Here is a 23,737-nt window from a genome sequence, read left to right on the forward strand (position 1 = left end):
TAAGGCATATGGCCTAAATTTCCTCAGTAAAATAAGAAATAGAGTCCTCAGCTGAGAAAGCAGGGAAAACGGGAGGCTTGAAAAAAAGAAGCTTAGAACAGCTTCTCTGGGCATGATCTAAGTTCTCAATTAGGGAAGAATAAAAGGATTGCCTTGCTGCTGCAGTGAAAGTCAAGCTGAAGAGGAATTTATAGTGTATCCAGTTAGCACAATTGTATGCCTGAGACTCTAGCCATGTTCAGGAGCATGTAAGTAGAAGCAAAGGAGGATTCAGGTTGTGGAAGTATTCTAGGTCTGGAGTTTGACAAGAGATGAATGGCAAAGTGGATAAAATTTGGAGAATAAAGGAGGTGGCAATGATATGGTTACTTTCAGAAATATTGGCTTAGAGAGCACAGTCACTACAACTTTATCTCAAATCAGTGTCTTTGGCATAGTATTCTACTTTTACCAAAGGCCAGAAAACATCAGAAAAATTATGAGTAGGAAAAGTACTGAAATATAAAATGAGTCAATTTTCAATATAAGCTTATAATAAAGACAATCAGTAAGCTTTCATATTGTGTTCATAAAAACATAGGAAAAACATTTTGAATGAAGTAGAAACAATACTGTAACAAATTGTTCTTACCAATGAAATTAAATCTTCCATTAGCTGTCTGTTGTGTTTATGATATACTGCAAGTTCTATAACACAGTCTTCATCAAGACGGCCACACTACAATAGCAATATGAATAATTAGATTAGCAAAAATTCTGTTAGAAATTAAAAACAGGACACTATTTTATTGATTAGTACCTAGCATCATTATGTAAAAACAATGTGGAATATAGCTGTGCTGAGGTCACAGATTCCTAACTGCTCAGTGTTTCTATTCTAGAAAATCAAAAGAGCAAACAGCAGTAAGGCTACACCTCAGCTATGATAACTAGCTATTCCAATATCAGCAGCATACTTAGGTAAAGGGAAGGTAAACAGAGGGAGAACCAGGTCTACAGATGAAGTGGCTGAGGAAGACTAGAAACAGTAGAATTATTACAGGAGGACATGAGAATTGCAGATCAGAGAGGCCTGGTATATGAATGAGGCAAGGGTTTAGATGCAGAAATAGTGAAGACTGAACTCTGGAGAGTGTCATTAACACAGATCTGGACAGGATGGAGTGAATTTTAAAGGCAGGGAGGTAGTACTGAATGACAGTGGCAGAGGGAGGACCTGCAAAGTAGCAGTTAGAAGCAGAGAACATGCTATCTTCTAGTATTGGCCCCATATGTTGTCAGTAAACATCAGAGCCAGGACAGCTAATCTCAGAAAGGGTGTCAAGATAATTTGGCCTCTTTAAGAGAAGACTAGAAATCATTCAAAAGAGGGCAGGAATATAAAAAGGAGAGGTTTAAGTTAAAGGGAAGTTTGTTAGCAACATAGCTAAGTTCCAGAGTTAACACCAGAAATAGAAGGAAGAATTGGGAACACACTGGGAGATTCTTGGCTTCTGATTCCCCATCTGATCCCAAGAGGCCTCTGGCCCCCAAAGCAAGGTGACACTCTGGGGGAAATATGCTCCATGGAGAGCAGCACCAATATGAGAACTGTGAGGAATCAAGCCCTGGCAGCATCATGTAAGTTTCAGTTCTCTGGCTCAACTATACCAACTAGATAAAAGGGAATTGGAATGTTAGAAACAGATTTTGTATCACAGAGATCACCATATTTCAGATAATGTATGCATTTAGGTAAAGATAAAGTTTATATCCTCTCTCATAATAATTAACTTTTTAAGATATATAGTCTCTCTAACCTGGCCTAAATGGGGGGAGAAGGGGAATATTTTTTACATTACATAAAGAAAATATGCCCCTGCTCCCTTTCCCCAACATGTCATTCTCATTGTATTTCATGTTGTCATAGCACCTTATTTCACTAGGTTTATGAGTGTAACTAGAAACAGGTTCTTTGAAAAAAATCTCCTTACACGGGGAAGCAACGACACCCAATGGTCATGTGTAGGCAGTTTACATTGTCTATTCTTTTAATGATATTAGGAGATCAACACAGAATCATAGGATTTGGGAGCTCAAAGGGAACTTAAGAGATTACATTTAATGAAGCCCTAAAAAAAAAAAAAAAAAGAAATCATTCTATTTGTCATAGACACTGCAACCAAATAAGGGACAAATTGTTGCATTTGCATTATTGTAATTAATGACTTGAAATCAACTGCTAGCTGTGGTGTTCATAGTTCATATATTGCTAAGATAGAACAAGAATGAGCTGAGTTTAGCTAGGCTGGTGAGAAGGGAATGAAGTCGATTTAGAATCCAGTTGGATAATTATAAAAATATTCAAGGAATACTGAGAGTGAAAGAGGAGTAAGTGGCATATTCTGCACTGGCTTTCCAAGCATTTCTAGGAACTAACAATGGTATGGTCATATAAGATGAGAACAAGAAGAATACAAAGATAGGGAGGGAGCTAAGTAGATCATCATAAAAATCATCACCTGGCATTTTAAAGCATCCTAATTTTTGATGGGGATCACCCTATTCAAGGAAATTATAAAATAAAACACAAAACAGTATATTTTCCAATTGTACTCACTGGATATTTACTCTGCCATTCAACAGGACACAAGTTATCTTGCATGATCCAGGGGTGGCTCAGCAGATGTTTCACAGAAATCCGTTTCTTTGGGTCCACCTAGTGGCCATTGAGAATTGGCCAGAGATTACCTTTTTCAAATGGATAGAACACTTTTTCTCCTAAGGGCTCAAACTTCATTCGAATAGTTAAAAACTTTATAATCACGAAAATGCCATGATGTAGTAGTCCTGGTATAAGGTCTTCTGAAATGTGAACCCAGGCAAAAAACAAAACAAAACCCTATAGCAATCAATACTGGCTTATAATTTAAGTGCCTAACAGTATTAACTTTATAGATTTAGAAACTATTCATAAAGTTCAGCCAGTAAATCTATTTTAACATACATTTTTGCCGGAATAAATAAATAAATAAGTGTGTGTGTGTGTGTGTGTGTGTGTGTGTGTGTGTGTGTGTGTGTGTGTATATATCCTTAGAAAATTAACTGGTTTAATACATATGTAGTGGGTGCCATGCTGAATGCATAAGATCACTTTTCCAAAAATTTGCAATCGAAAAAATACAAAAAAGGAAAATTTTTTTGCTAAATTCATAGTTTTCAGATATAAGGATGATGGGGGAGGGGGGTCGGGCAATCAGTAAGTATTAAGCACCTATGATATACCAAAAACTCTAGATAAAAAAAAGAAAAAAAAAAAATCAAACACTCTTGGCCCACAAGGCATTTATATTCAAATCCAAGGGAACAAACACCTAATGCATGAATAAATACGAAGTAAAAGTGGGGAGTCCTAATAGTACCGAGAGGAAAGATGATAGTTTGAAAGGCCTTGGGTAAGAGATAGCTCTTGAACTCAGTTTTGAAGAAAGCAGGGTTTCCAAGAAGCAGAGGTAAGGAGGGGGAAACAGTGAAAACAGCTTATATAAAGGCAAGGAGACAGATTAAATTTGTGTGAGGAACACCAAGAAAGCCATTTTAGCTGTAATATAAAGTACATAAAGGGAAGGCAGGTATAATAAGTCTAGAGAAGTAAGCTAGAATCAGACTGCAAAGGGCTTTTAGTGACAGAGTTTGTGTTCTACAGGCAACAAGGAGCCACCTTTTAGCAGAAAGATGGCAAGGCCAAGGATGAGGTGTTCCCAGTCCTGCTATGAATAATTAATTGCATGTGCCCTACTTAAGCAGGATGAACCCAAAGTAGATTGTGACAAAGGAAGGAAATGGCAAATGAAAATGGATTCTGGATAGCTAACAACAGTAATGCCATGTTATATTGCTGTTAATACTGTTGCGATTTTTAGTATTTCAAAACTAGTTCTAGAATGTTAATGATGGAAGGATCAAGTCTATCTTCCTGATCTAATGCTTGAATGTGAGTCCTTCATGATTTTTGGTGGGATAAACAAATGAGCTCAAATATAAATACTTTGGATTTCTTCTTGGGTAAAATAAAATATGCCCTATATTCAGTACCTGAAAGGGTCAAGTCGAAGCTCAGTACCCTATTAGACATGAGTAAGAATTATATTTTCCCAGAGGAAACCGTAACATAAGCCAAGGAGAATTTAGAGAGAAGCATCCAAAACTGTCTATGTAAGTCCAGAACTTTGATTTTGGTCACAGGTACTATTTTAGTTGACAATAAAGGAATTAAGTTCCTGAAAATTCTTGTTTACAATCTACTAAGTATTTAATTGAATTCTCACAATAACTCAACAAATATTATGACCTTCATTGTATTTATGAGCAGGTAAAAGAGATGCTAAATGGCTTGACCAAGGTATTAAAATGGTATAATGGAGACAAGAACCCAGGCCTCTTTTCTTCTGGCCCAAGTTTCTCTTTATTACACTATCCTGCTCTATTTCATATCATATATCAGATAAATAGATATAGAGATATAAAAAGGGAAGCGATGACTTGGTCTAGAAAACAAATAAAAGTTAGAGAAGAAAAATGACATAAGACACGTGTCAGAGGCTTCAAAAAACTAGCATATTTAATTAAATTTGGCAAAGAAATCCAATGAAGTTTGTGGTAAATGACATGTTAGAAATAAGGAAGGAGTCAATTACTTGAGGCTAAGGGAGAATAAGGATAGTCTCTTCAAGTTTTTATCGAGGAAAAGATTTAATACACACTGAAACACTTTCAAAAGAGTAGAAAGTAGTGATCTCTAAGTTACTTAAAGGTAAATATTACCTGCAGCATTTGTTGAAGAAGTAGAATACTGCCAGGAGAGAGCCATTTAGGAATGTCATATTTTCCTCGCTAAAGAAAACAGAGTTAAGGTAGGTTAGGTTTAATTATTCTCATCATATTTCCTGATCAATATATTGATTTGTTAAAAGTAAACAGAAACAAGCTAGGTGGCTCAAAGGAGAGAGAGCAGATAGTCTCCTCTTAAAGACAGGAGGTCCTTGGTTCGAATCTGGCCTCAGACATTTCCTATGCAAGTTACTTAACCTTAATTACCTAGCCCTTATCATTCTTTTGCCTTGGAACTGATACTTAGTAAGTACAACATAATATATGGATTTAATTTTGTTTTAATGTGACAGAAATGGAGGGGAAGCAATTAGTTTACTTTGGGGGAAAACATTTAGAGCACAATTCTGAAATGAAAAAGGAGTCTGGTTTGAGATATATCTCTATATATGGAGAGAGAGAGAGAGAGAGAGAGATCAGCCCAAATAAAACTGATTCTTCATTTGGCTAAGACCCTGTCCCTGCTAAAGCAGCTTTAGGATCAATTGGGGAAGTGAAGAGGTCCTCTCCTCCATCACATTTTAACCCCTCCCCCCCAGCTCCTCCCTCCATGGTGACACTGCACACTGACACCAGTGGACACAGGCCATTAGATATGAAGTTACTCAGCAACACTCACCCCTGGAGTGTTGCAAGATGACCATCAGTCAATTACACTAGTTGAAGAATGCAGTGGAACAGTAATGAGAGTGCAAAGACTATTAGGTTTTTATAATTCCTGACATGATTTTTAGGCAAGAAATGATAAATTTTAGCATTACTTCTTTTTAAGTTTGTAAACTTTAAACGCAGTTCATAGCGAGAAGAAATGGCCTAGAAATAAACTTGATAGCAAAGAAAAATGAGCCAGAACTTTATAATAGTAGTGAATAATCCACAAAGTAGAGCATGTAGGTTGACTAGAGGGACATATTATGACATGAACAAAATTCCTGTTTCTTACAATCTAGCTCTCCCTTTTGAGACTGGATGAGACATTAGATTAAAATATATATTCTATTAAGCTAAAACATTCTGGCAACCAGTTAAAAATAAGAATTTGGAATCTGCCATTCTTTCAAGAAAAGGCAAAATATTCATTCATTATAGGACAGGAAATGACCTGTGATTTCACAGGTGTCAGGAGCTCCCTGTGAGTAATTTCCTCTACTACAAGCAGGTCAAACTTAAAATAATAGAGAGTTATCTAAAGAACTAAGATGTTAATCATCTATCAATATGCCTAGAAGAACACATATGTGTAGTGTTTAGAGACTCAGTTTAGCTCCAGAGCTAATTCTGGTAGACCACCAAAAGGAGTTCTAGGTCTGAGTTTAAGCATTTTTGCAATTCTGTGACTCATCTCTATAGCCATCTTATAGTTCCTGAGGTTAGAAAGTCACAAAACTAAATTTAGATAAGGAAAGCAATCAAACTATAATAATCCTCAGGGGTGGATCCAGAGGATCTCAGGAAGATGAACAAGGATGGGATAGGGCAGTAACCACTACTGGAGCTACCAGGATCCATAAATGTAAAAGATATGCTTATGAATAATACCAGATTTAACTAAACTAAGTATAAATAGTTAAAACTTAATAGATCTTAAACTGTGAAAGAGTAATATTAGCAAATGAATTTAAAGAGAAGCAGTGATAATGTCAGAGAGAAATTATTCTTAGGCCAACTTCTTCAGTAAAAATATACAAATGTATTTAGATCACAGTTCCCAGTGGCACAAAATCAAGAGCATTATTATTTTTTCCCCATTAACCAGCGAGCTCTCTCCTGTTCTCAGTTATCCACTGGCAATTAACAGAAAAGGGCTACCATCAAAGAGTAACATGCTTGCTCACACCACTTGGATGAGACAGGAGTCAAGACCCCTTCTAGTTTCAGTGAGATGGAGCACCACCATAACTTATCATGCCTAGATCCCTGCCCTCTGTGATCTACAGATCCCTGGCCTTCTAATCTACCCTAAGCATCCTTGGACATTGCATCCATCATACTATTATACCCTCAGGCTTCTGGGCTTTTCCAAATACTTAAACTTCCTCCTAATTAGAATATTAGTGCAATGAGAGCAAAGCCACTCTCACATTTTCTTTTTTCCCTTTTAAACACTTACCTTCTATCTTATCAAAACTGTGTTTTGGTTTCATGGCAGAGGAGCAGTAAGGGCTAGGCAATGGGAATTAAGTAACTTGCCCAGGGTCACATAGCTAGCAAGTAAATGAATCCAGATTTGAACCTAGAACCTCCAATTCTAGACCCGGCTATCAATTGCCTGAGCCAACTACCTGTCCCCTGTTTCATTTTTCCTTTTAAATCCCCATGGCTTAGGACATAATAAGTGTGAAATAAATATTTTTCATTTTCATTTAAGGAGAAAAATCTATTTCTGAATCCCAAAGATGAGACCTCTGTCATATGGTATGGGACAGCATTGGTGAATCTTTTCAAGATTGCATGCCCAAACTGCACCTTCAAACTGCCTATGAGACCCCACATTACTCCAGATAGCAGAGGAAGGAAGTGCTCACACTGGGCTCCTGGGCAGAGCATGTGAACATTGTCCTCAGGCCAGATGGAATGGAGCAGCCCCCTCCAGAATGGCAGGGCACATGTGCCACACCTTCGCTAACACAGGTATAAGAGCATTCCTGGACCTTTCCTTTTACCTCGTCCAATTTTTTCTGTTAGCTAACATGATGAAAACATTTCCAAAGAAATTGTCATTTGAATCAAAACCAAATTGGAAACCAAGGTCTAAGACCATCAAGCATCAAAAGCACTTAAAAAGGAAACATTAGACATTTGCAGATTTAATGCTATAGCATTAATCACATTGTTACAATCTGAATTTGCATAGCATCTATTTTTATGCCAGACAACAGCCTCAGAGTAGGAGGAACTCCACACACTGAGCCAAGTAGTCCTCTTGTCTGGGAAATATCAAAAATGGCCTCAACAATAATTGCTGAGTTATACATAGGACTCTACATTTTGTCAAGCACTTTCCTCAAAGTAGTGTGGTGAAAATTTATTAGCAGAGATGTCAAAAAGTAAAACAAAGTCTCCAAGCCAAAAAGAAATAGTTTTGAGAGAGGGTCAGTCTCACAATAAAGCCAGACTCTAGTTGGCAACTAAAGACCCAGAACCTTGTGAGTGACCTCTTTATATAATAACCAAAAATTTATACAAAAGACACAATAATTTTTCAGATGTATTTATAGTTAACCAAGAATAAATCAAGTAAAATAAAAAAAATAGAATAAAGGAGATGGAAAAATCAGATAACATGAATGTGTTTGAACCACAACTTCACATAGTAGAACATAGGGTGGAGAAGTGTCAGAAAACTTTATGCCTGCTGTATGATTCTTCTTAGACATGATTCTTTTAGAATTAAGTGATTACTATTTTTAGAAATATTTAATACTTACAGGACTGAACTATTAATTGAATACTAATTTAATTCCAAAAGGGCTAAACTACTAAAAAATGCTGATCCTCTAAAAGAATAAGAAAATGCTACTTATGGAATCATATGATTCAGATACAGAAAATACTCCAGATAGAATTAAATTAGGAAAAATTGCTGATCTAATATGACAAACTGAATTTTGAAAAATCTGCTGATTCTGATGTAATCATGAGAAAGGTAGAGGATTTCACATTCACAGTAGGTAAGATATTACTACCCCATCTCAAAGATGAAAAAAGGGAAATACATGAGGAGTGATTTGCCAATGGCCACGCCACTAGTGAATAGGAAAGCAGTAATTTGAACCCAGATATTGCAATTTCACATCCAATGTTCTTTCCACTAAGAATATAAAAAGAAGAAAAAAGAAGAGCTAGCATGTTATGGGACAGGATGGAGGGCAATTATATCAAGAATATGATGGTAAAAACAGAGGATAAAGGGACAAAAGAAACAAGGATCCAGGACTGGAACATATGGTATGTTGTGAATCCATCTTGAATTTGTAATAAACATACTTCAAACTCCTAAGTATGTAAACAATGTGATTGTGTAGATATGCTTATAAGAAGTGTATCGGGCAGCTGGGTAGTTCAGTGGATTGAGAGTCAGGCCTAGAGACGGGAGGTCCTAGGTTCAAATCCAGCCTCAGACACTTCCCAGCTGTGTGACCCTGGGCAAGTCACTTGACCCCCATTGCCCACCCTTACCACTCCTCCACCTAGGAGCCAATACACAGAAGTTAAGGGTTTAAAAATGTTTAAAAAAAAAAAGTGTATCTCTGATTATCAGATCTGCATAATCAAATTGTTTACACACTTAAGACCTTTAAAATGACCAAGATGGAGTCACTCATGGATCTGAGGAATACAACCTTCTTCCTAATTGCATAGTTGAAACACAGGATGGTGAGGAAGCCTGGAGCTGTTTTGAGTACAAGTAAACAAGCAACTCCATGCAACCCTCTAGTGGACATCTGTGGCACTGCAGAATTCTTGTCTTTAATTAAACCCTGGCCTTCTTTCCTGGTTATTACCAATCAATCAATACTCACTGAGCACCTGCATGCCAACTCCCAGACCAGGAGGGAGAAGAGCAATGTTTACAAAGCAGAAGAGAGAGTTCCTCCAATGACCTAAAATCTAGATGTAGGGAAGGAAAGTAAGTCAAGCCTACAAGTAGCAACAACATGAGACAGAGTTTATCTCAGAAATTACATCCTTTTGGGGGATGGGAGAAGAAATCAGAAAAGATTCCTGAAAATGATCATGTCTGAAGTGGGCCTCAGAGGATGGGTAAAATTCCAAAAGATTGAAATTGATGGGAGAGCTGGTGGAAATAGTGACAATTCCAAGCAAAAGCAAAAATGTAACCAAAGTGCTGAGGCAGAAAGACACTGAGAATGTTCTGGAGACAATATTATAGTCTAGTTTAGCTTCATGTAGGTTTTTTGGTCTTATCATTTCTTGCATTAGGCTGTCTCTACTCTAGATATGTCCCTTCCTTCTTCCTTGCAGCTACACAACCAGCCCCTGTTTCTGGAGTCCCCAGTGTCCAGAAACTTGCATGCTAGAATTTCCCCATACAACCTCACTAACAAGTGTCTCCCTGCCTGTGACAAGAGGTAGGAAACTACTCAGATCCGGTTGTATAAGTCCCCAACCCTCCCTATAAAACCCCTGGTCTTCTACATTATGGAGCAGCTCCCTTGAATGGAATTCCTGGTAGAAGTGTCCCTGACAAAAGCTGGACCAGGTCAGAAGGACTACCTTGTCCTGAGTCATGAATCTCTTCTTCTTGATAAAGATTATTTCAATTGAGACCCCTGAGACTGGGTTCACTTGAAGAGGATCTGTTTCTCTCTTACACTACTGTCTCCACCTACAGTAGAAGCAGGGGATCCTGATAACCTCAAGGGTTTCCCATGTGAGCAATAAAGTCCCCAGTTCTCATAGAAGCACTAGTGCTACCAAATGCATACTATATACAGAACATATAGAGCATGCATATAGTGGTAGTCTTGTCTCAGATGACTGTGGTACATATGTTTGTCTCAAGTTAAGACACCTTTCATAAATTACACTTGTGACAAAATCCTATTACTTTTTCAGCACTGTCAGCTGATCAGTTATCAACTGTGAAATCTTCAATGTTTCCAAAAAGATTTGTAATCAACTAATTGAGTACATCAGCAATGCAATGGTCTGAGACAATGCTGACAGACTTATGAGGGGGAATGCTCTCTACCTCCAGAGAAAGAACTGTTGGAGTTGTCTTTCACATCAGTGTATCTGGTTTTATTTTGGGATTCTGGTTGTGAGTATGCTCTCACAACAATGACTAATATGGAATTATGTTTTGGATAATAATAAAAAAATTTTTTTAAAGAAAGAAAATTAATTGAGAAGGTGATAGGATAGGTGACATCTCACTGGAGCTTTCCTCCAGTGCAAATTCACCCCAAACACCCTTGTTCCACAGGTTCTCCCTTTCTGAGCTAGAGGTTGGCCCCATGGAGCCTAACCACCACCCAGGCACCTTGCAGAGGCAGATCAGCTGGTGACAACTGAAAATGTTGAACACACACATACACACATACACACATACACACATACACACACACACACACACACACACACACACACACACACACACACACACACACACACACACACAGAGTCACCACCCAGCCCCTCAGGTCACTTCATGGCCAGGCCCTGGGGCTGGGGCTAGGAGGGCAGGGACCTAAAAAAGCCCCACCCCTTTTTGTTTGGCCTTGAACAGAATGAATCACACAGGATGAACTAGAATAGAGAGGTTGTAACAAGAATATAAATCTTAGTCCAGATCTTTCTTCCAGTTTCTGTCAAGAACACCACCATGTTCCCAAATCTCCCATGGTCACAAGACTGGTGTCATCTTTAACTCCTCACACACTCACTCACCTCACATTTCCAAGTTTTGTCATTTCCACCTTCAAATGTCTCCTAAAGAAAGTCTTCTTTCTCCACACAGGGCCCCTCGCTTATTAGTTCAGGCTTCCATCACCTTTTCCAGAAATTGCTATAAAAGCCCTCTACTGTAGCAATTGAGTTTCTGTCTCTAGTCCAGTGATGGCAAACCTATGATACGTGTGTCAGCACTAATATGTGTAGACATTTTCAATAACATGTGGCCCCATGCGGCTGCATACAGAGAAGTATGGGGCTGCATGCCAAGGATGAAACATTTGTTGTAGTGTAGACACACTGTGCACTATTGATGACAATTCTACCTATATTAACTTACCTATTTTGATTTACTAAATAGTTACATATTACAATTATACATTTTTGTTATTTAAACTATAAATATCACGAAATTATGGTTTTTTTCTTGAAATGACACACCACTCGAGTTATGCTTGGTTTTTTGGCAAATTTTGACACACTAAGCTCAAAAGGTTACCCATCACTGCTCTAGTCTCTCCCCATTCAAATTCAAAGTAAACTGGGCTCAACACAAGTCTTACTCTATCTAAGTCAAGGGGTGCCCTCCTCCTTTATGATGTCCTTTTTAATTTCTATTGTTGCTTAAGTTGTGTGGTGTACATATTCACTAGCACACTAACAGGGGAGGAATAGACTAGACCAGTGATTTCGCTGGCAAAAGGAGCTCCCAAGTGAGGAAATTCTCTCTACCAATGTTAGGGCTGCCCTAGTATGCAATAAAAATGTTTGGAGACCTCTGATAGATAGTATCCGAAAAATTAAATCCATAACAAGAAGGGGGAAGCTATGTAAAACAATGAATAGAGAGCCAGAGCTGGAGCCAAGAAGACTTGGGTTCAAATGTGACCTCAGATGCCATAACTGTGTGACCCTGGGCAATTCATTTAACCCTGTTTGCTTAGCTCTTGCCCTTCTGTCTTAGGAGTTATTAAGAAAAATAAGAGTAAAAAGAAGTAAGACTATGGCTACCACATGGAAAACACTAAACACCAGATATTTCTCTAAATTGCTACAATTCCAGTTTCCCCAGCATTCTTAGTTACAGGGAGCATGAACACAAGGGTCTTCACTAGAAAAACCCCAGTTCTGCCTCTAGATTTCGCCTGAGGGTAAGACCCTCAGGATTAAAATATTTAAAGGGCTAAGAAGAACACTGAGTAAAATGGAAACAAGAGGCACAACCTAAAACTAAAAAGCATGCTAAAGCTATGGGTCTGGCTTCCAGTTTAAATTGAACAGGCACAGTAAACTCAGTGAATACAAGGACCTCCACCTTAGGAATATAATGTTCATTTTCTATCACTGAGAAAGGTATGAGACTCTCTAGGAGTAAATCATCTTTCATTAGTATTTCATCAGCATTAGCCTAAGTATATTTTATAATTTTAAAATATCTTACATAAACCAACATGTTCATTTTATTTTAAATTATAATTTAGAGTCATGAGAAAAGAACTGTACTCTTAAACTATCTTATTTGACTTTCATTTAATGAGTCATCTAAAGACTTTGCTAATATTTGCCTGCCAAGAACTGCAGTATATCAATGCTTGTCTCTAAACACAGCTATAGCACATGAATATAGGTGAGGCTAATAAGATTAATACTCAATCTAATTTATTAGTAGTCATGCTACAAATTGAAGTTGAGCTTTAAGGTTAAAAATGCAGAAGATAAACAAAGTAAGTCTGCCTCAAACCAGAGTTACATACAGGATATCAAGTTTTGGTGGGTTTTCAATCAAACCAGGAAGCATTGAGTGAAGTGTTATTCCCAAATGAGGAATTTTAGCACATTCTAGGCAAGGAAACATACTGCATGCAAGTGATACGACACCTTAATTAGATTCAACCAGCAGACTGTATTACATTGCGACTCGGAACAATAGTTCTCAGCTGAGATTACAATAAATTTCAAAATCTATAATGTGTGAAATTAAATTCCACAATAATGCATAAAAGTCCTAATTTGAATCAATTTTCAACTTGCAAAAACATGAAAACCTAAGAAACAAAATTCAAGATAGCAGAAACAAAGAATATGTATTATTGGCAAATAATATTGATTAGGAAGCTTGTATTTCTTCTGAACACATTCATCTCAATGCACATAAGTAAAAATTGAAAGGTCAAAATAAAATTAACTCAAATTTTTAAAGTTAGCTTTCTAATTCACTAACATTCTCTCTCAAAAATGATCAAGTGACCAGAATCTACCAAAGACTACTAAAATTTAGGGGATTTTGTTTGTTCTTTTAACAAATATGAAATTTGCATGTGGGTAACTATTTTTCATGACTATGCATTACTATCATTGCTATAATTTTCAAAGGCAATTGACATACAAAAATGAGTGTGAAGCTCAGTGGATTGAGAGCCAGATCTAGAGATGGGAGGTCCTGGCCTCAAATCTAGCCTCAGACATTGTGTGTCCTTGGGCAATTCACTTAAGCCCCATTGCCTAGCCTTTACTATTCTTCTGCCTTGGAATCAATACTTAGTATTGATTCCAAGACAGAAGGTAAGGGTTAAAAAAAAAAGTGGATGTTCTAGAAGTCAAGAATTAATGCACAAAACATAATTTGTTCAGAGGAATGAGATTTTTTTCATAGGTAGGTAGAAAAGCTATTACTAGCCACTATCAGGTAACAGTCATCAAGCTGGTAACCTGGGGAATAGCACTAGATACAGGATTATAAGATTTAGCATTGAAAGGCATCTTGGAGATCATTTAATACAAACCTCTCATTTTATGGTTAAGGAAACAAACCCAATGAAATATCGGTTGAGAAGTATCTATTATGTGCTTATGTTCTAGGCACTATGCCACAGCCCTGGACCTCAAGGAACATACATTCTATCAGAGGAAACAAACATGTACATATCTAGGCAAATATATAAAATAGATAGGAGGTAAAAGTATGAGGAAGGCACTAGCAGCTGGGGGAAGGAGCAAGATCTAATTTAGCCTTTGTAGTTATCCCTGGTTATTTTGTTTATTGTTCTGATATTATAGCAGTTCCCTCTGAAATTCTGAAGAGCTCTTCCTCAGGTCTACAAAGTCCTCATGGAACATGATATTGAATTTCTTCATATCCATTATCATATCAATTCAGAGGTTTCATTAACAGCCATATAAGTATCTACCACAAGCAAAGACCTGGGGAAATTAAAGATAGGGTTTCTCTCCTCATGAAGATTATAGTCTAGGGCAGAGATGGGGAATCTTTAAGAGATCGAGTGCCCACTATAAAAGACTGCTTGCCCTTTAATCCAGCCATACCACTTCTGGGTTTGTACCTCAAAGAGATCATAGGGAAAAAAGACTTGTACAAAAATATGTATAGTTGTGCTCTTTGTGGTGGCAAAAAATTGGAAAAGGAGGGGATGTCCTGCAATTGGGGAATGACAGAACAAATTGTGGTATATGCTGATGATGGAATACTATTGTGCTAAAAGGAATAATAAACTGGAGGAATTCCATGTGAACTGGAAAGACCTCCAGGAATTGATGCAGAATGAAAGGAGCTTCTAGAACCAGGAGAACATTGTACACAAAGACAAATACACTGTGGCACAATCAAACATAATGCACTTCTCTACTAACAGCAATGAAATGAGCCAGGACAACGCTGAGGGACTTAGGAAGAAACTTGAGAGTAGAAAGACAAAAGAAAAACAAATGCTTGAGCACATGGGTTGATGGGGATATTATTGGAGATGTAGACACTAAACAGTCACTCTAGTGCAACTATCAATAATATGGAAATCGGTCTTGATCAATGATACATGTAAAATCCAGTAGAATTGTGCATCAGCTGGGGGGAAAGAACTATTTCTCTTAGCTACTGTCTCTTCTCCCCAGCCCTAGATCTGAGAGCCACTGATATTGTGGGGATTCTTGTTTACCTTATAATGTAAGCACAATGCCAGATCAACCCTCTGAATTAAGGGTTATGCAGATTATCTGATATTAAGGTGAAGTCAGGATTGGTTTAAAGTCAAGTACAGCTCACTAAAATATGGGAATTTTTAGGCACCTCTGAGCTTACTGTGATATGGTAGCCAAAAAAAAAAAAAACAACCCCGAAATATTTTTCTGTTGCAGTGCTAGAAAAGTTCAGAATAAAAGAAGAGTGTAGTGCTAATTAAAAAAAAAATGGCGTGCTTGGGGAAGAGGGAAAGAATAAGAATCATGTAACCATGGAAAAATATTCTAAAAAATAAAATAAAAATAACATATCTTAAAAACACAAAACAAAACAAGAGATGGAATGCCCAAACTGCAACCCTTACACTTCATGTGAGAAATGTCGTCAGGGGCATAGTGAGGAGGAGGGGAGTAGCCCCCTGGGGCACACACCGAATAGGTTCAATAGTATGGCTCTAGGAGATGATCTGAACAATCTACTGTAACCAAAACCACAGCTATTACAACCACTATATTCTATAAATTAATTGTCACATGAATTGGAATGATCAGAATCACAATATTCATAATATGGCATATTACCTGAAGTTATCATAGGAACCTGAATAATTTTTCCTCTTGGGTAGACCACTTCCCCTCTATTGAATTCAAAGACCACACTCCTTTTTACTTAGAATGTTTGTTTTGCTTTGTTTTTTTAAACCCTTAGCATCTGTCTTAGTATCAATTCTAAGAGAGAAAGGCAAGGCCTAAACAAATGGAATTAAGAGACTTGCCCAGGGTCACACAGCTAGGATGTGTCTGAGGCCATGAATGAACCTAGGTCCTCCGACTCCAAACCTGGTCCTTCATCCACTGAGCCACCTCAATGCCCCAAGAATGATGTCTCCGTGATTAATATTTGAGCCTGTAGTCTATAAGTTAGGAAACAAGATGTGACTTTGAGCATGACCTTCAAAAGGATTCATCAGCTCCATTCTCTCTCTCTACTTAGCATCCTACCACTCCTTTAGAGCAAGAACAATAGTACAAGGCCCTCTGCTATTATTGTCTTTCCACTTTCTAATCATGTTTTTTGTAGTATCCTTTTTTTTTTTTTTTAATTTAAATCCTTACCTTTGGTCTTGGTGTCAATACTGTGTATTGGCTCCAAGGCAGAAGAGTGGTAAGGGCTAGGCAAAGGGGGTTATGTGACTTGCCCAGGTTTCACAGCTAAGGAAGTGTCAGAGGCCAGATTTTAACCTAGGACCTCCCATCTCTAGGTCTGGCTCTCAATTCACTGAGCCACCCCGCTGCCCCTTGTAGTATCCTTCTAATCTCACAACTGACAAAAGGAAATCCTCTAGATTTATTGTTTTCATGAATTTTAATCAAGAAAATCTCCTTCTATTTTGGTCTTAAATAAAAATGACCTTTCAAGGAAAATGAGTTGCAGGGCAGCCAGGACCTTTTGATTCTACTCTAATATGCTATTAGAACATCCCTCTTAGTTCAACAAGCCAGATTAAGATGGCTGCAGAGTAAAATGCAGCTGCTTGACTTCTCCTAACCCACACATACAGGACTCCTCAAGAAGACATAAAAACAAATCCAGAGGAAAGAAGGGACGCCACAACACGGCGCAGCTTTGGAGGTACATGGAAACAGGGCATTTCCATGCTATAAAGGGGTGAAACAGCTCTCACGAAAACACGTGCGGAGCAACCCCCTCCCCCACCCCACACCACCTACAACGCCAAAGCCAGCCCACGGGAGTCGGAGCAGGTTTGGGGCACCCATTGGGTCATTGGCAGCTCACCAGGGCTTGTTCCTGGGAGCAGCAAGACTTGGGACCCTCCCGGGAGGCTGAGGAACTTGCAGACTCTGAGCACAGACCCTGAGCACAGGCCCAGGCGAAGGGGCTGACATAGATGCGGGTTGAGGCACGGAATAAAGCGCAGACTGGGGCACAGACAAAGGGGCTGATTCTGAGTGCAGGAGTGGACCTTGAGTGGGGACCCAGTGCAGAGAGGTGCTTGACTACGGAAGCAGCTCCCTGAGACTATTAAAGGAGCTTCAGGCAGAAGAACAAGCAAGGAAACCACCAAGAGGCTTGTCCCAAAACAACTAGACTTAAGATCTCAGGAGTCTAAAGGGCACAGACAGATCCTGGGCGCGAGCATAAAGCTGAGAGGGCACTCAGCTTACAATGGCAAGCCAGAATCATCAGGAAAACCAGAAGAAAAAAATCCAGACGACAGTGGAAACAGCAGAGGAGAATAAACAAGTAACCATATCCAAACCTTCCTAAAACAATGAAAACAGGTCACAAGCTCTCGAAGAGTTCAAATCTGAGATCATAAGAAAGATGGAAGAGATCTGGCAAGAAAATAACAGTTTAAAAGGCAGAATTTCACAATTAGAAAGTAAGGCAAGTAAATCAAAGACCAGAAATGACCAGAATGAAAAGGAAAACCAGTCTCTAAAGGCTAGAATTGGGCAATGAGAAACAGATGCCCCCAAATCAAAAGAATTAATAAGCAAATTGGAGACCAAAATCAAACAGCTGGAAAACTAGTCAGACCAAACTGAAAAAGGAAAATCAAAAGCTTATAGCAGAAAACCAGTCTCTAAAGACAAGAACAGGGCAAGTAGAAGCCAATGATCTATCAAGACAGCAAGAACAAATAAAACAAAGTCAAAAGACTGATAAAATAGAAGGAAACATGAAATATCTCAATGAGAAACTGACAGATCAAGAAAACAGGTCTCGAAGAGACAATCTGAAAATCATTGGTCTTCCTGAAAAAGCAGAAATTAATAGAAATTTGGACTCCATACTAAAAGAAATTATTCAACAAAATTGCCCTGAAGTTCTACAACAAGAGGGCAATATAGACATTGAAAGGATCCATAGATCACCCTCTACACTAGACACTGAAAAGACAACCCCCAGGACTATAATAGCCAAATTCAAGAGCTTCCAAGTAAAAGAAAAAATTTTACAAGACGCAAGGAAGAGACAATTCAGATATCAAGGAGCACCAATCAGGATCACACAGGATCTGGCAGCCTCCACACTAAAAGACTGCAAGGCTTGGAATATGATATTCAGAAAGGCAAGAGAACTGGGTCTACAAACACAGATCATGTACCCATCAAAACTGACTATATACTTTCAGGGGAAAGTTTGGGCATTCAACAAGATAGAAAATTTCCCAGCATTTGCACAGAAAAAACCAGGACTAAATGGAAAGTTTGATATCCAACCACAAAAATGAAGAGAAACATGAAAAGGTAAATAAGAAACAGAAGGGAAAGTAAGAAAACTCATATTTTTTAAATTTGCCTCTTTAAGGGCTTCAATAAGATCTAATTATTGGTACTCCTATGTGGGGAAATGTTATGTATAATTCTCTGTAGTGAACTTTGTTCACCATTATAGCATTCACTATTATAATAATTAGAAGAATTATTCATAGGGAGAGGTTGGAATACTAAATGATCTAAGATTAGATGGGTGGGAGGGAAAGAGGAGGGTGAATAGTAGAGGACACCAAGAGAATCTTGAAGGAATAAGAAAAATAGGATATTCTATTACACACAAAGAGGGCATGGGAAGGGGAAGGGATGAATACTATTATAAGAAGGAGAGGAAGAGAGCATTAAGAGGTAATATTTAAACCTTACTCTCAGTGTAACTAACCCTGAGAGGGAAGAGTAGTTATATCCACTGAGATATAAAACCCTATCTAACCCTACTGAGAAAGTCAGAAGGGATAAACCAAGGGGAGCAGGGGAGTGGGGTAGTCAAAAAAGGGAGGGGAGAAGAAAGGAGAGGGAATTCATTAGGCCTTAAAAATAAAAAAAGGGGAACAATAAGGGAGGGGGTAGAAAGAGAAGTAAATCAAGGGAGGGGACAAGGGTTACTGGCTTAAAGCAAACCACTGGTTTAAAAGGAAATAGTGTAAGAAGAAGGGATAGAATTAGGGGAGGATACTAAAATGTCGGCGAATACAAAACTGATAATTATAACTCTGAATGTGAATGGGATGAACTAACCCATTAAACAGAAGCAAATAGCAGGGTGGATTAGAAACCAAAACCCTAACATATGTTGTCTACAAGAAACACATATGAGGTGGGTGGACATACACAAGTTTAAAATAAAGGGCTTCAGCAAAATCTTTTGGGCTTCAAATGAGAAAAAAAAGACAGGAGTGGCGATCATGATTTCTGATAAAGCCAAAGTAAAAATAGATATGATTAAAAAAGACAGGGAAGGTAATTACATCCTGATAAAAGGCAGTATAGACATTGCTCAATATGTATGCACCAAATGGCATAGCATCCAAATTTGTAAAGGAGAAACTGGTAGAGCTCAAGAAGGAAATAGATAGTAAAACCATACTAGTGGGAGATCTAAATATTCCTCTTGTATATTTGGAATTGGGAAGATGCCATTTAAAAGTATGTTATATATTTCCTATGGACGTGTGAGAGATGTTGAAACTATATTTCCCTTGATTCCTGATGGCAAACAGGAAGTATGATGATGTAAGAGAGGGGATAAGTCTCCTGGGTCAGGAGGAAGTCTCCCTCTTAACTACCTGAGCGCGAGATAGGAAAGGTAAAAATGGCTGAGGCAGCAGTTTTGAATACTTACAGGCATGTGGTCTAATGATTTTATCCCTATCAGCATGGCTTTAATTAAATTACTAATTTCTCTTATTTTACCAGTCTTTATCTTTATCATTTTTAATCGTAACAATAATGGCAACCACACGGTCGTAATTCGAATTCTCAATTTTCTAGATAGCCTAAGAAGAAGCCATGCGGCTCTGGGACTGATAGTCTCAGAAACGATCTTTTTCCTCGCCCAGTCCTCTCCCTATTTTCCCCAGCCTCTAGGCTGCCTTTTAGGAAAGAGGGGAAATGGTTTTAATTGTCGCTGAGCTGCGAATTATTTTGTTCAATGCCCCGGGCCTGGTGGCCCTTGCGGACACAGCTGGACTGCTGGGTTTCATGCTGGCCTCTGATGCTGGTCTCCCTGGCCTGGCCTCCCTTCCTTCCGCTTCTATTCTCTGCCTAATCCTGAATCTTGAGCCCAAGAGAACGGACCACTTCTCAGATCCTGCCTCGCTGGTGCTGCTACTTCCACTATAGCCCTGCCCTGACTTGGAGACTGCTGGAGCTGCTGCCACTTTCACTACGCCCGGTTCTGACTTGCTGAGATCTCGATCTTCAGAGACTGCTTCAGCCTCTGCCACTAAAGATTTGAGAAGTATCCCCCTTTTCTCCCTACTCTCTTATAGAGGACTCTTAACCCGAAAGGCCATTCTCCCCCTCCACGTGTTTCTCTAAAGACCTAATTTAGGCACCCCCCACCCCCACAGGCTCTACACGTCATATTTTCTACAAAACTGACCTAAGCTTTTCTCTATCCCCGAGACCACGACCTGGCCCCATGTGGACCTAGTGTACGAACCTTGAACTAGTGATTACTCTTCATCGGGCGCATGGTCTATTCAAACTTTTGCAATTATTAAAAACTAAAACTCGGGGGAAGAAATTCACCCCATACCTGATCAGAACTCTGAACTAGAGCATAGACTATAAAAAACCTTAAAGAAAAAACTTTCAGAACTCAATGACTTTTAAAGAGACTGTATCTTACTGCATTTTGCTAATTAGTTTTGTGAATTAATCTTGCTTATTTGGTTGATATTCCTGTTGCACTGAATCATTTTAAGCTAATGAAGTTTCTGCTTATGATTTTATTATATTTCCTAATTTATTTAAAGCTTACTGTATCAAAAACACTGTGGTTATAACATCTTATAGGAGCACATGTTTTTTAAATTTTATTCTGTCTTGGTAATTGTATAGAACCTTGGAAGTTTCCATGCCTTGAGAAATAACTTGTAATTTTACAAGAAGTTTTTTAACTTTTACTTTAGATCCTAAAGAATTGTTCTCTTATAGGATAAGCTTTTATATATTTTATTATGAAAAAAACAATTGCCTTAAATGGGTAGAAGCATGAAAATTTCCTACCCGGGATTTTTTTTTTTTTTAAACAGGAAGCCAAGGAGCTCCTCTATATTCTTATCTGAGGATAATTTAGACCAGAAGGTTTCTTTTTTTAAATATCAGATTTTGCTATGGAAGCAATAAAAGAGTTTGTTGAGAAACTCTTAGCCAAGATTTAAAAGTTATAACAAGTATATGATTTTTAAACATCATTGTTTCTTGTTTTAAAATGTGCTCTTGGAAATTATAGTACTCTATTTGAATGTGCATTGTGAATCTGCTCTTTGTAAGATCCATTTTCTCTCACAGAAAATCTCATTTTTGGGTAAAACAACCCTTCTAATTCTAAGTATATAAATATATTTTTTTTTAAAACATTTTTTAATCAGAGCAATTGATTTTTTCTCATCTTGTACTGGAAATACATATATAATCATTATTTATCCTTTTTTTTTATTTGTTTTACAGTGACATAAGCTTAATGCAAATACCTGAGCCTATAGGACTGTGATTAAATGATTTCTGGTCTGATTCCAGAAGGGAACATATAGCCATTAATTAGTGCTAAGAAAGCACATGGTCAGACTTGACTAAAAAATCTGCATAGATTGCAGGAGTTCTATGCCAATACTTTAGGCTTGGAAATTGAGGTTTGAGTTCTGGAGTCCCAGTCTTTTCTAAAACTTTAGAGGACGTGGGTCCCCTCAACTTAAATTCCTAGGCCAGCACCTAAGATTGGTTATTTATTTGGCTCACTTCCCTGAAAAGCTGATGGCCAATCAGATCAGATAGAGGCGTTTCCCTTAAGTCCTGGCCCTGAAATGGGTAATAGCAAACTGCTTAAATCACTTTCATTGGGCCTTGTTTCAAAAGCCTGTTATAAGTTTATTTCCCCTACATTTTTGCACATTTTACATTTCATTCACAAGTTAATTTTTTCTTCTTTTTTCTTGAATTTTATTCTTTTTATTTTGCCAAATGACATAACGTGAAAAAGAGTTCTAGAATTTATTCATAGTCCAGATAGACTTTGTAGATTCAAGACAGCTTTCTGTTAAAAAAAAAATTGCTTCCAGATTCCAGCAAGAGGTAGAAAGAGAAACACCATTTAAAATCACCCTAGACAATATAAAATACTTAGGAATCTATCTACTCAAACAAACACAGCAATTATACGAAAACAACTACAAAACATGTTCCAAACAAATAAAACTAGATCTAAACAATTGGAAAAACATTGATTGCTCATGGGTAGGACGAGCTAACATAATAAAAATGACCCTTCTACCCAAATTAATTTACCTATTTAGCACCATAGCTATCAAACTACCAAAAAACTTTTTCACTGAATTAGGAAAAACTATAACAAAGTTCATTTGGAATAACAAAAGATCAAGAATATCAAGGGAAATAATGAAAAAAAATGTGAAGGAAGGGGGCCTAGCAGTACCAGATATTAAACTATACTATAAAGCAGCAGTCAACAAAATGGTATGGTACTGGCTAAGAGACAGAAGGGAGGATCAGTGGAATAGACTTGGGGTAAGTGACGTCAGTAAGACAGTATATGATAAACCCAAAGAGGCCAATTTTTGGGACAAAAATCCACTATTTGACAAAAACTGTTGGGAAATTTGGAAAACAATATGGGAGAGATTAGGTTTAGATCAACATCTGTGTAAATAGAATTAGCTCGATCCCATTAATAGTCAAAAATCTACTCAACCCAGGCGTGCTAATGATGTCACTCTCACCTCCCTTAGTGGGGAGGGGAGACGAGTTACCCACACGTGACAATAAGTAACAAATCAAGAATAAGGGACTGCCCTTTGGGCAGTCCAAATCAATGTAGAAACTGCAATTTGTCCATTTGAATTAGAGGTGGACCACAGGAAGTGATGAAAGACACTATCTCTTTAAGTAAGTTAGTGAACTTCCTATGGGGGCAGTTGCCGTCTCGAACTGGAAGAAGAAGCATCTCCTGAGACCACAGACAGATTACGCTCTATACTGTCACGTGGGTAAGTTAGGCTGACTTCCTTGGCCTAGCTGGGCCAATTCTAAACTCTGCCTATCTGGCTGTTGGGCCCTGTGGCTTACAGCTTCATTATTAAGCTTTATAACCTTCTTCTCTCTCAGTCCAGGCTGGACTAGCCTCTACTTTTCTCTTTATTCCTACTTTTACCTACCGATTGTAAATAAACTCTTCAACCCGATGCTGACTTGGGTCTGATTTAATTACGGAATCAACCTAAATTGTTGATTCCTGGAGGCCACATATTTTTAATATATATCTATAAATACCTAAATTTTATTCCTTACACATCTCACACCCTACACCAAGGTAAATACAGAATGGGTGAATGACTTGAATATAAAGAGGGAAACTATAAGTAAGTTAAGTGAACACAGAATAGTATACTTGTCAGATCTCTGGGAAAGGAAAGATTTTAAAACCAAGCAAGAG

At 38.0% G+C, this 23,737-nt stretch overlaps 1 protein-coding gene across 1 annotated transcript in view; it reads right to left on the bottom strand.

Annotated features, from left to right (window-relative positions):
- MELK (maternal embryonic leucine zipper kinase) overlaps window positions 1-23,737 on the bottom strand; it is a 104,162-nt gene that overhangs the window by 17,971 nt on the left and 62,454 nt on the right. The window contains exons 8-10 of the mRNA XM_044657530.1: window positions 4,804-4,872; window positions 2,600-2,698; window positions 632-718 (exon numbers count right to left, since the gene is read on the bottom strand). Coding sequence (XP_044513465.1) covers window positions 632-718; window positions 2,600-2,698; window positions 4,804-4,872 — 255 coding nt within the window. The remainder of the gene's footprint in view (window positions 1-631; window positions 719-2,599; window positions 2,699-4,803; window positions 4,873-23,737) is intronic.

Source organism: Gracilinanus agilis, chromosome 1 (genome assembly GCF_016433145.1).
Source record: "Gracilinanus agilis isolate LMUSP501 chromosome 1, AgileGrace, whole genome shotgun sequence".
NCBI lineage: Eukaryota > Metazoa > Chordata > Mammalia > Didelphimorphia > Didelphidae > Gracilinanus > Gracilinanus agilis.